We start from the raw sequence: 12,896 nt of genomic DNA on the forward strand, positions 1-12,896 counted from the left end.
TTGCATGGTTACTACACGTTTGCTTTGAGTTGTAAGATTGATTATGACTAGCAATGAAAAAAATCAAGAATGAATCAAGTTGTAAAGTTATTACAACCAGTCACAAATTGTTGTTGTTTTTTCTTCTAACCGATGTATACTGGCAGTAAGAACCAAGCTCGCTAATGAAACATGAATTTCCCCTTAATAGGTTTTTCTTAAAAGTGCCCTGGCAATTCCAGTTGACTGTGTTTAGGTCCCAAACACCGAGTTGATCAGCTGGATTTAATGAATTTGATGCAGTTTGCAACGTAGGTTTTGAAGGGCAGCACTCGTATCTCCAAGGAGTTCACTCTTTGGTGTTTGTGTAGTTTGACTCTGAATGAAGCCCTCCAGTTTCACCATCTTCCAATTGTGAAAAGTAACACAAAATCTACAAATCTACACATTTAATATTACACATGTTTTGCAAGCTTTCCCAAAAAATGGTCAAAAGCATCAGGTTTAAGTGATGCCACCTCCCACCTGCAGGTGGCAGTAATTCTTACTTGTACCACACTGCTGCCTCAACCTTAGGCTGCAGAATGAATGACTGTTCAATCTGCCTGGCTGTTATTGTTTTATTTTTTTTTTCTTCCATCTGTAGATTTTGGAAAGGATGTAATAAGGAAAGATGCAAAATTTCTTGTAAATATTTCTAAATATGTTTCTCCTCACAAACAGGTTGATGTGCTTTACTGCTGACCAATCTTTGAGACGAAGTGTTCTCACATATGGCTCAAACGTTCTGCTGCTGCCATACAGAAAAAAGAAGAAAAAAATAAAATAAATATGACTAAATTCACAAAATGTAGGAGCTTATAGTTTATTTGATGTCACCACCAGACGCCTGAGGCTTTTCTTTACTTTGGGGAGGGTAGAGTTCACACTGAATATAAATCAATGTCCAGCAAAGGAATAAAAAATGAATAAAAAAATGGACCAAGTTTTCCTCCACCTGACAAACTAAAGTGAGTTTGATTGATGTTCAGGGAAGGTCTGACTGGCAGCTTTAACTAGCAAATACTTTTCTCTAACCAGAGGGAGCCGCTTCAATCCAGTGTTGGACATGCTGGCCTCTTTCAAGAAAGGCGTCATCGGCGGGGTCAAAGTTCACGTCGACAGACTTCAGGTACGTGAATCAAGAAAACCGAGGCGGTTTTTAAAGCATCGGGTTTGGAATGGAAAGTGTAAGGATGTCTGAGTTAACAACTGTGCAACAGCAGCACGCTTTAAATGTTTTATAAATGAAAACACAAAAGTTTTCAATCAAGGGATCAAATATTGGAAAAGGGATTCAGAATTAAATATTGCACATGAGGGATGAAGAGCTTTTGCAGCTGCGACGACGGTGAATTTAACAGCCCTAAAAAAATGTCCCCAAGGTGTTGCATCACTGCTACAGCTGGACAATGAATGTTACAGATAGTGTTGGTTTTTAAAGGTGCAGTCTGCAGAAAGGTCACTGACCATGTATTGGGTCAACGTGTCCATGTCCTCCTCAGTTTCTATTTTGTGTGTTGTCTGTGAAAATGTTTTCCTCGAAGGATCAGTGGGGAATCACTCTTTGACTCTTAAGCATTCATGATCCTCACAGGTGTTGTAAATCAGAGAGAAGAGGCTGCACTGTTTCTTTGTTTTGAACATTTTTCATCCTGGTGGGTTTTCAAAGCAGAAACTTTCTCCCTGCTTTTTCTGTCTCTGCATGCTGTTTCTTTGACATTGTCATAAAGTCTCTTATTTGTTCAGCGGTATTAACTTTCATTTTTCCTTCACCTCTGTCTGTCTGACTCGTGGACACGATTATTGTTTGAGCGATACGATGGCGAATCAGGGCAACGCTAAGAAAAAAAAACTAACAAGAATGAAGGAAAGAATCACGAGAACGAACAAGAACAAACAAACAAGAATAAAGTCGATATAATACCAGAATAGTAGAGTTTTAGAAGAATAGAAGGAAGACTCTTAGAAAAAAAAATTCATGTGTTTTTTTTAAGATTTCACAAGTCATCTGAGAGGTGAAAACAGCTCAGAATAACATCTAAGGAATGACAGGAATCGCCTGCTTTAGTTAAGGTCAGTGTTCTTGATTCAACGATTAAAAGAAGGAAGGAAGCAAAAAAAATATCTAGGGGAACAAACCTCTAAGAACCAAAAAGAAATTATATATGGATTTTAATATTTTCTTAAAGCTTTGAGAAAATATTCATTGGACATAAAACCTGCAGCCTAACATGGTGCTAGCAGTGCGACGTTCTGCTTTTCTATTATAGAAATTGTGGTTGTTAATGAAACTCAAAATTCTGCTCTGTCATAAAATTGTGACATAGAATTTCTGTTTGAGAGCCTAAAACACACTTGTGTTATATCACAGCTCAATATGAACAAAATAAAGCTTTTATCAAGGCTCCGTCAGTCTGGACTTAAATCTGATTTGGTTTTACAAAATTTCTCAAAGAAGTGTGAACCAAGTTTCTGCCCGACGTGACGATTACCAGTTAGTGGCAGATGTTTCTGTTTCTGTGATGTTTCACAAAGTATCAGTTTAGTTAGTTAACCTTCAATAAACTGAATCATCATTTAAATGTTGATTCAGTTTCTCATCCTAATTAGTTTGATGACATGGAGCATTTAGATGCAATAAGAAAACAAAAATGAAGACATTTTTCAAATGTCACAAACTGTTTTTTATTTTAAAGTTATATAAAGACCAGAGTTGTTGTCTCTCCAAGCCTTTGTCTTGTTTCTAATATAAATTGCTCTAGAGCCGTTTAAGTTTCCCACAAAGGTTACCATGGAGACATGCAACTGTAAGCATCCCAAAGTTAAACTTGAAGTTAAACTCGCCGAGACAGCTACACTCTGCAGAACAGACTAAGAGGGAAATGAGGCCAAGGTAGAACTAGAACTACTTTCCACATTGGTAACTTTAACTAACGTCTTTGTCAAACTTTTTCCTTCTCCTCTCAGATTGTATTTGTGGAGCTCAGCAGAGACTTCCACATGAGATTCTTCTTTTTTAACTTTAATATTTTTTTTTTTCCCTCACCCCTTGCCTATTTGCCATTCAGTTCACAGCTACCTCACAACTTTGAAACGTTTGTGCTCTTTATCATCTCATTGTTATGGAGAAGCACAATCGCTGGTCTCCTGCGCCACTTCGTCTTGTTTTTTAGTTGACTTCAGCTGGAATGAGTTGTGTCACGTTTGGACCTGCAGAGAAGGGAAAATTGGAAAATTGAATTGCTTCTTTTTTTATTATTATTATCATTCCTCTTTTGAGACCTTCTAACTTTTATCCTTACATGCGGCAGCTGTGTATGTTTAAAAAATTTGATTTGTCACTTGGCTTTGCACCCTGCTGCTGAATCTCTTTTTTTTATGGCATTTTTGAAGCATTTTGTCTTTACTGAGTCAGCCAACAAACCTTGTGTACCAGATTGCTTCCTTCCCTCCTGCTGGCACATAAGCCATTATGGATCCTCTATGACTGTTATGTCTTTAGGATGGTTGGGGCCACATCACCAGAATAATAACTTTAGAGTTTTTTAAATGTGCTGTTTTCCCCCCCGTCATTTTCACAGACCCTGATATCAGGAGCATTTGTGGAGCAGCTGGACTTCCTTCGCGTCAATGAGGCAGAGTAAGAGCTTCCCTTCACACCTTGCTTGTTAAATGTGAATCCTTTCTCTGCTGTGATTGCAGTTAAAGTGAAAATTCAGGTTAAAGTGCTTTTTCTGTTTCACCAAAGGAAACCAAAAAGTAACGGAAAGGAGAACAGAGTCATTATTTAATGTGTCGAATAAAACTGACAACTCACATCATGGCTCACACACAGCTGAGTGGTTGATTAATTCAAGGTCAAAGGTGACGGAGTTTGGGCAAGATATTTAGGATTTAAGCTAATGAGATGTGAAGGACAGCAGGAATGTAGTTAGATGATTACATCAACATTCATAACTAATACACTATATGAGAGGTCATTTCTGTTATAAATGAAATATTTTACATGAAACATGTTTTTATTATTATTATTATTATTGTTATTATTATTATTATTGCTTGTTTCCTTTGATATTTTGTTTCTTTTTGGTGATAATCTCCAGATCTTTGAATTTAAAACACCTTCACTCTTATCTTTAGCTTCCTCCTCAGATTCTCTCGAAGTCAAATCATCTCAACATAATTTCAACTTTAACTATGATTTGCAATTCTAGTTTGAGACGATGACATGAGTTTTGTCACGGGGTGGTTGGTGCCCTTTTACAGAAGCTAGTCCTCTCTTATTTTAACGCTGGACGGTAACGGCTATAAGCTGCTTCATTTTAAGAAAACCGAGACATGTGCAGCCCGTTTCCGTGTGCTGAAGGATCCCAGAGTTTAAGAGCTTTGAGGAGCTGGAGCTGCCGAAGCACTCGAAGGTGAAGAGGCAGACGAGCACGCCCAACGCCTCGGACCTGGAGCAGCAGCCGGAGATCAGTGTGGAGGAGTGGCAGAACAAGCCCACCTATGAGATCCTGCAGAAGTTTCATGTAAGCTGATGGTATCAACAGAACAATGGTCCGGATTATCACTGTGTTCTTGTTAAACAGAGAAATTATTTTAAAGAGTCGCATGTAAAGCTTTCCATCAAATAGTAACATTTCAACTAAAATATGATCAGGACGGGTTTTTTAGCTGTTGCAACTTGATATCAAAATCAGCACTCCGATCAGTATAAACCATGAGCAATGTGTCATTTTTAGTCAGTTAATGATACCATCATTTATTTATTTTTCTCTTGTTTTCTGAAAATCGTTGAGTTTGCGTTCGAGATCGCTCTCATCTTTGTTTATTCTGCTTGTCTGCGTGTTTATGCAGGACTGCAACTGCTTGGCCAGCCAGGCTCAGCTCGCCTGCATCCTCCTCAGAAAAGAAGGACCAGACTTCCTGGCCAAAGATGGTACGGACACGCCGCAAATCACTTCATAAACAAGGATTCTAGTAGAGCATCAGGGTGTTTTAGGAGAAATTATCCAATAATCTTATAAGACGATCTGTTGGCAGTTTTATACTGTTGATCCATGCAGTGGTTCCCAATTCTGGTCCTATGGGGGACAAGAGCTGCAGCTTTCGGATGTGTTTCTGCTCCAACACATCCACAGGTCACACCAGATATTTACATCCACTGTAAATAAACTGCAGCCTATAAACCTGACCCAGTTCTATCTGGTCAAATGGGCCAAAATCCCAGCAACCTATGGTAAGAAGCTCGTGAAAAGAAATGTAACATGTTTGAACCAAGTCATACGATTTAAAAGGTAATTCTACCAAATGCTAAAGAAATCCATGTACTAATCAAAATTTGTAAACATTAAGCTGAAATTGGAGCTAAAATGACATTATTTTTATGGAGGTGTGTTGGAGCAGGAAAGCATCTACAGTAAAACCCTCAACATTTTGTCTCTCGAGGGCTGGAGCTGGGATACGATTGGTTTAATGTTGAAACTATGTTAATCTTACATGCTTTCAATACTCATTTAAGGGAAAAATTTAAAAAAAGTTATAAAATCAGCCATATCTATGATTCCAGAGAACCTCATGGAAGAACTGGAGAGAATCTACAGACGAGCCGGCAGCAGAAAACTTTGGTCTGGTATTCCCATTTCAACACACAAACACAGAGCATGTAGTGTCATTTAGTGGCCTGATGGCTTCAGGAGATAGACTTCCTCTGAAAGTAGCTTGAAATGCCTTTTGTTATTTCTTGTGTCTGTAGAAATTCATTTAATCACATTGTCCTGACTTCCCAAACTAATAAAACAAACTGTTACGTGATCTGGATAAACTACAGGCTGGCAGTGCGGCATGCCGCTGCTATTACCAAGAAGTATGCCAGCTCTATAGCCCCTCACATCACCACAATACTGGTTCATGGGAAACAGGTAAAGTTCAGCAGGCGACACAGTAAATGTTCCCGCATGTTTTAGCTGCCTGGCTAGCTGGCTAACTGGAGAGCTGTGTGAGCTGTGTGCTGACCTCTATACCATTTCATTCGGATTCCCGTTTTTCTTCCAACCAAAGAAATAAACCCTTAAAATTAAGATGTTCCTATGTAATTTTACTACTACTACTAATAATAATAATAATAATAATACATTTGTTTATTTTTTATAATCAAAACTGTTGTAAATAATTTTACAAAAACTTCAAATTAGAAAAACTGTGATTAATGTGAATAAAGACGACAGAAAATAAAAAATAGGTGGACATAAGACAGTTACATGTGAACAATCTCGTTCTAAACATCATTTTTAATGTGAAATTGTTCAAACAGTTTAAATCACCAACATTCACTCTGCTCTAATTTACCTAAAAATTGGATTTTTTTTATTTGGCTATCTTATCAGTTTGGTACTCTGCTGTATTTCCAGTGCATTAGCTGATTTAGGAACATTGAAACCTTGGCTCACACAGTCAGGATTTTGGCGAGCCAGCTAGGATGCTTGCAGGAACCGTGAGTTGGATGTAATCCGGAGCTGAGCTTGTGGTCAGTGTTGGCTTTCTCTTTACATTAAAACCACACAGGCTGAATCCCTTCCTCCAAGTCCACCCCCAGTGGCTCAAAGGCTGGCTGTGCACTGCAAATTAAATAGATTTTGACTCTGACCTTAGATCATTCTTTCTAAATACCTTGGGTTGGCCGGAAGAGCTTTACAGTTACCTAGCAAAGCAGTTCATAAAGTGGAAAAAAGTAAACAACATTCTTATCCACGAAAGCAAAGATTGTCTACTTTTTACTTTGTCCGTCACAGAAATGGATTTTGTATTTTGTGTTTGTTTTGGGTGTGGAATCATTTGAAACAATGTCGAATTTCTATTTGAATTGTGGTTTGCTGCTGGCCTCCACAAATACTGACCAAATGTTGCAGGTGGTTGTCATACGTCATGACTGAGTATCCGTTCCTCTCATCAGTGCTTTCTGTGCTCATCGTTTGCTCTCGTTATGCTTCCTGACATGACAACTTTTATTGTATGCTGTTTTATTCATCGACATTCTCAGCTAAGAGAGATGAACTTATGGCATTTAAAGATGGAACAAAATCTTTTTGTTTGTTTTGTTTTGCTTGGTAGGGAACCTACTCCCATACTCAACTGTGTAGATGCTCTCATTTTTCTAACATGGGCCAGCAAGTGAGGCTTGAAATAGGTTTTCTAAGGATCAGTGCTTTGACAGCATACCATGCTTTTTAAACTTTAATGTTTTGTTGATTTCCTAGCTGTACCTTTGTTTTTCCCACAAATGTAATCATGAAATACAGCAACTTCTGAGGTAGAAAAATTGATTTGGACTTTTACTCAGCATATAATAAGAGCAGGCTGTGTTCCAGCTTATTCATGGCCTCATTCACGACGTCGTCCCATGCTTCCACCACTGCTGTAAGAAATGTAAATCATTTTTGTGTGTCGTTAGTCATCCCTGGCTTTGTATTTAGATAACTGCCATCTCAGTGTGCCATTTTTTCCTAATAGGATTCCTGCAGACAAGAGGAAGCATCTAGCAGACCGCGTTGAACCTCATGAATGATAAATTCAAACTTGCGTGAACATTAAAATATTTCCTGGAAAGCAAACTTGATATTGGAACTTCCAGAATCAAAATGATTCGCTGTGATTGGGGTGAACACTTTTCAGCACATTGCTACTGTAGATGTTTTCTGTAATCTTTGGTGTTATTGGACAATGTACAAAGGATACAAAAAAAGAAGCTAAGCTGCTTTGTCACGGATACAAACTTAAATATTTTTATTTGGTTTTTACTGTGATAAACCAACACCAACCTTTCGATAACTCTGGATCAGGAAGAAGATGCTATAACAAATTTAAGTCAAAAGTCAGGCAATCTGACTTTTGTTCAGTTTTTCCTGAAGATGTTTCTACACTCCTCCAGGAGTCTTTAGCCCTTTCTCCAGAGGAAGGGCTTCAACCAGCTCTCTCTCTGTCAGCCCCGGACAGATTGTTGTGACTTAACAACGCATAAGGCATCAACTGGCACCAATTAAAAATGTAGCAACCGACTTCAGAGAAACTGGCCACCTAGGGGTTACACTTATAAAAGAACATCATCAGCACATTGACCAAAGCTTTTAAGTGCTCATAGCCCGCACAAGTTCCTGCCAATGGATACCAACCCAACTTGGTTAGATCCGAACTAGACAGTAACTGGCAGTCCCAGTATCTAGAGGGAGACTTGAGAATGTACAAGGGGCTTTTGCCAATTCTGTTGAGCAATATGTCTGCTTTACAATCCTTACTCAACTGCGTGCCTCCAGAACTGACAGACTCCTGGATACGTGTCGAAACATCTGCAGGAGAAACTGAACAAAAGTCTGTTTACTTTCGATGAATCTTGTGCTACTTTATATTGGCTTATCACGTAAAATCCCAATGAAATGCAATCAAATTTACAGTTGTAACATGACAAAATGTCAAAAATGGTTTAAAGACTTCTACAAGGCGCTGTACATATTAAAGTCCAAGCTGTAAATTTGTTACTTGTCCTAAATATCTCAAGAATGTTCTTGTGTCTTTTCGCCCATTAGGTCTGTTGTCCGTCTTGCTGCCAGTCTCTTAACTAAGCTAGTGGACAGCCTTGCCCCCAGTATTACTAGTATTTTAGTGCAAGGCAAGCAGGTAAGTGGACACAGAGACAGAGGGGCCTGAGTAAAATCTACCCCTTCTCTAAGCGCAGTATGTTGGGGAAAACTGTTGGCGGCATGTTTGGCGATTGGTGATTTGGTGATTTTAATGTTCACTGATTAGCAGAAAAAGGGAAATCTCGATGTGTACATCACAAAAGGCTCCTCATGCTGTATCCTATGGGAACTATTTGGGCCAGCTGCTTGCGCATGTCCCTCATCAAAGCTTACATCAACTCCAAGCTGTAGTTGCAGATGCAGCAAGGCAACAAGCATAACCTATCCCCTGCCCCCCATCGCCCATCCCAACCCCCGTTTGGCCACACAATAATTTGCAACTTGTGTGGATACACGATTGACACACTGACTCGTGAATTGTGTGAATTCACCACATCACGCCGGATGACTTTCAATGCATCATTCTCTCTCAAGTGGTATTCAGAGATTAGCCTCCTCTCGAGAGTTCCAGTTATCTTGCTGCATTTTTCCCCTTCTGAACACTTTTAGGTATTTCATTATGCGGAAGTAGCTCAAGGTGTGAATCTGCATATAGATTGCCAATGAGGCAAGAGGGTAGGCTCCTCTCAACATGATTGGAAAAGCCGATTTAAAATTGGAGACGGATGCCGCTCCTCTCTTTACAATAAAGTCTTAAGTAGAGGCAGAACGCGGCGCTGTCCCAATTGAGTGAGTTTTCATTCTGATTATATTTCACATTGTTGCTGAAATCTGACAGCGCATCCTGCACGGAATCCAAAACTTCATTTCAGCTGCAGGCTTTCGCGCTTCCACTCGGATCCGTTTAGATACTCGGATGAACGATGCGTCTACGTTTCGGAGTTTCATCAGACGAAGGCAAAAACACAAAAGCGTGTCCTCTCATCAGTGAAATTTGCCCTGGTGTCATTTTCCTCTGATGCTCCTCCTGAGCAAAACTACAAAGGTGTCACATACTCTCTCACTTTTACTCAGAGAGGAGGCCAATTTCAAATTGAAGGAACAGAAGAAATATTGAAATTGTACCCTGATAAAGTGGTCTGCATAATAGCACATGATTTCTTTTTCTTTCTTTTTGTTTTGCTGAAAACTTTGGTACATTTTCAGCCCTTTTTTTTTTGTTTGCACATGATCACCAGGTGACCCTTGGTCTGTTTGGGCATGAGGAGGAGGTGATCTCCAACCCGCTGTCTCCAGGAGTGATCCAGGGCATCATCTACAGCAAGTGCTCTCCCCAGGGCGGGGAGAGGGAAGCTGTCCTCCAGCAGGAGCTGGTCATCCACATCGGCTGGATAATCTCCAACAACCCCGAGCTGTTCAGCGGCATGCTCAAAATCAGAGTCGGGTAGGACGATACCAGGCTGAATTTGAACCTCGAGCAGCTCTTATGTGCTTTACCCGTTGGGGTTTTCTCATGCAGCATGTTTGCCTAGATGCAATTTTCTCCTCCCTGGTGTTAGCCAGAGAAAAACTCAAGAAACCAGTTGCTGTCAAATCCCTCTGAGATTCAGTAATGTGGCTTGTTTTCTGCGTTTCTCTCACGCTCCAAATTACCCACGCTGCAATTTTCCTGCGAATGGATCGAGGCGTCATGTTATCAGGAAAATTGAAAATGTTGAAAGTGCCTACAGGCTTGCATGTTGTGTGGGATTTTGTTAACTTCTCACCAACAGTGGTACGCTTTGTCTCACGGAAATTATGTTTAGCTTTGTGCTCTAATATCAACAAGAGAAAATCCATCTTAGAAGCATTTCGGAGCACAAAATGGTGATCTTTCACCAAAGATGGGTCTAAATTTTAGACTTCTAGAAACGTCTTCAGAGTGTTTTGTAAATCCAGCTGACTGAATCCGTAATTTGGTGCTTGAAAATGACTATTTCCAGCTTTTATCTGCCACACTGGTGGTGTTTTTTGTTTGTAAATGTACAAACTGACCTTTAACTTATTAGAAGAAACAGGTGCAAAAACTTAATATGGTGGAAATTATCTGGAATATGGACATAAAAAGCGTCACGCAAAGGCTTATGGTGATTTCATGTCAGCCTCCGTTGATCTGATGAAGGATGTCAGACAATAATAAAACCCCCCAACAGGTTCGCTGCATGTTTTGACCTAAAGGAACATCAGCTGTAATGATCTAGAGCAGAGTGCCAGAAGTTATAAAAAAAAACCCTGCAAAATCAGAACAAAGACACTTTGATATCTAGTTGTTTCGTAAAGGTTATGGTTTAAAAGCTAAGTGTACTCTTGTGTTGAAATGTGTGAACTAACTGGACCAATCCTGACTCTCTAATATGAGCAAGAAAAGAGGAAAGTTTCAATCGCAGAAAAACAGCTGCTGTTCTTCTCGTAAAGAGTAACCAGTGGTCCTTTCTGCTCTGGTTTCTTCTTCCAGTGGAAATAAAAAGAGACAACAGGCCCTGAAAACTAATCTGAATCCTGGAAATGGTGCCTGCAGTTTCCTTTGTAAGAACAAACTGTGTATAAAGATACTAACTCTGTAAGCAGTTGTTGAATAGAGGCCATTTGAAACAGCATTTGCAGTTTTATTTACATCGGTTGTATAAAAGGAGGGCAAACGGGAACCTCAGCACATAAAGGCCCCAGCCGGTGTTAGATGTTTGTGACCTTTAAACCCTCAGACAACGCTTCACAAAAAAAAAAACAGTGTTTCAATCAATATCAGCCTCAGCAGTAAATTGGAAATGAATCAGCTGACGGCTACATCCCTGAATCTATCCTGATTGGTATGACTGTACCTTTTATCTTTCATCTTTCACACAGAGGTTTAGAAACCCACCAAGAAAAGACTATAATAAAGGAATTAAAACAAAGAGTAAGAATAATGAATCATCACTTCACCTTAGGTCAAAGGTCAGAGAGCATCACTTCTGAACTCCTGTTGTGTCTTTAAAACAAGTGTAAGGATCCAGAAACCATGGATCCCCAAAGAAATCGATCCTCTTTTCTAAAGTTTCACCGGGTGACATCAGGCAGAATGAGAAGTAAGATGTCCCTGTACACAGACTTGTGGTACGCAATGAGTGAGATCAACGAGGGTTAAGAAGTCGAGCTCTGGTTTTCATCATGTCTTCATTGCATTTGTAATCTCTAACATAATTCGTCTGTTGTGTGGATACCAAGCTGGATCGTTCAGGCCATGAAACATGAGCTGAAGATCCGAGCTGGAGACCTGGCACCTCAGGACATCTACCAGCTCTCTCCCAGCGACATCAAGCAGCTGCTGCTGGACGTCCTGCAGCCGCAGCACACCGCCAGGTACGCTGAATAAACATAAACGATGCGTGATCCGACAAAATCTACGCTTTGACTTTCCATTTAACTCACAGATTTAAACAAACCAGAGCTTCTTTGAAGGCTCTGGGATGTCTAAACATCTTCTTTGATGTTTAATCTTCTTCCCTTGGTTTATATCAGATCATCTAATTAAAGCAGGAGCCAATTTCCCTTAGGGAATTAATAAAGCTTTATCTTATCTAATTAACTAGCATTGACTGAAAAACAATATATTTTTTAAAAAAAGAGACAACAGCTGCCCTTACTTTGAGGATGAGATCTCATCAGGATCTGGTTTTCTTACCCCAGGTCTTGGCTGAACAGGCGGCAGATCGACGGCAGTCTGAACAGAACCCCTCTGGGGTTTTATGACCGTGTGTGGCAGATCCTGGAGAGGACGCCTAACGGTATCGTGGTGGGTGGAACTCACCTCCCACAGGTACGTAATCCCTTTACAATGGAGGTAGCCATTAGAAGATGAGTACACTGTGGTCAAAGAGATGAACATGGTCAGCAACGATGCTATATTGGTCTTGGGGCCCAAGGCATTTCAATTAATCTACGCCGTCCTGACTCAACAGCCGTGTTTCCTGCAACGTTTTTTTATCTGCATTTTGAAGAATCGCTTTAGGAAAGGTTGATGAAAATGGCTACATTCTAAATAACTTCCTCAATCTTGCAAAAAAAAAAGTTTTCACTCTTGTTTGAGGTGGGGTTTTTTTTTTTTTGGCTTTTCCAAACAACATTAGTGCCTTAATGGGCAGATGGAAACATATTTGCCATAGTGAACATTTACCTGGTGACTGATCCTGTTTCTCCTTTGTCTACGTCTCCAGACAGCCTGTAACATCGACTCAACAGAAAAGCTCCAACTTGCCCAATAGCAACAGTTTCCTGAAAGCCTCT

General features: G+C 39.9%; 1 protein-coding gene across 5 annotated transcripts in view; it reads left to right on the forward strand.

Moving 5' to 3' along the window:
- phkb (phosphorylase kinase, beta) overlaps window positions 1-12,896 on the forward strand; it is a 107,867-nt gene that overhangs the window by 93,101 nt on the left and 1,870 nt on the right. For 4 of the 5 annotated variants that reach the window (XM_044102698.1, XM_044102705.1, XM_044102680.1 and 1 more), the window contains 9 exons: window positions 1,060-1,150; window positions 3,603-3,661; window positions 4,388-4,550; window positions 4,879-4,960; window positions 5,591-5,648; window positions 8,601-8,691; window positions 9,833-10,038; window positions 11,838-11,972; window positions 12,300-12,429. In XM_044102698.1, coding sequence (XP_043958633.1) covers window positions 1,060-1,150; window positions 3,603-3,661; window positions 4,388-4,550; window positions 4,879-4,960; window positions 5,591-5,648; window positions 8,601-8,691; window positions 9,833-10,038; window positions 11,838-11,972; window positions 12,300-12,429 — 1,015 coding nt within the window. Of the gene's footprint in view, window positions 1-1,059; window positions 1,151-3,602; window positions 3,662-4,387; window positions 4,551-4,878; window positions 4,961-5,590; window positions 5,649-5,851; window positions 5,943-8,600; window positions 8,692-9,832; window positions 10,039-11,837; window positions 11,973-12,299; window positions 12,430-12,896 lie in introns of all 5 variants that reach the window. The other variant, XM_044102688.1, reaches the window with a different exon arrangement.

Source organism: Gambusia affinis, linkage group LG02, assembly GCF_019740435.1.
Source record: "Gambusia affinis linkage group LG02, SWU_Gaff_1.0, whole genome shotgun sequence".
Taxonomy (NCBI): Eukaryota; Metazoa; Chordata; class Actinopteri; order Cyprinodontiformes; family Poeciliidae; genus Gambusia; species Gambusia affinis.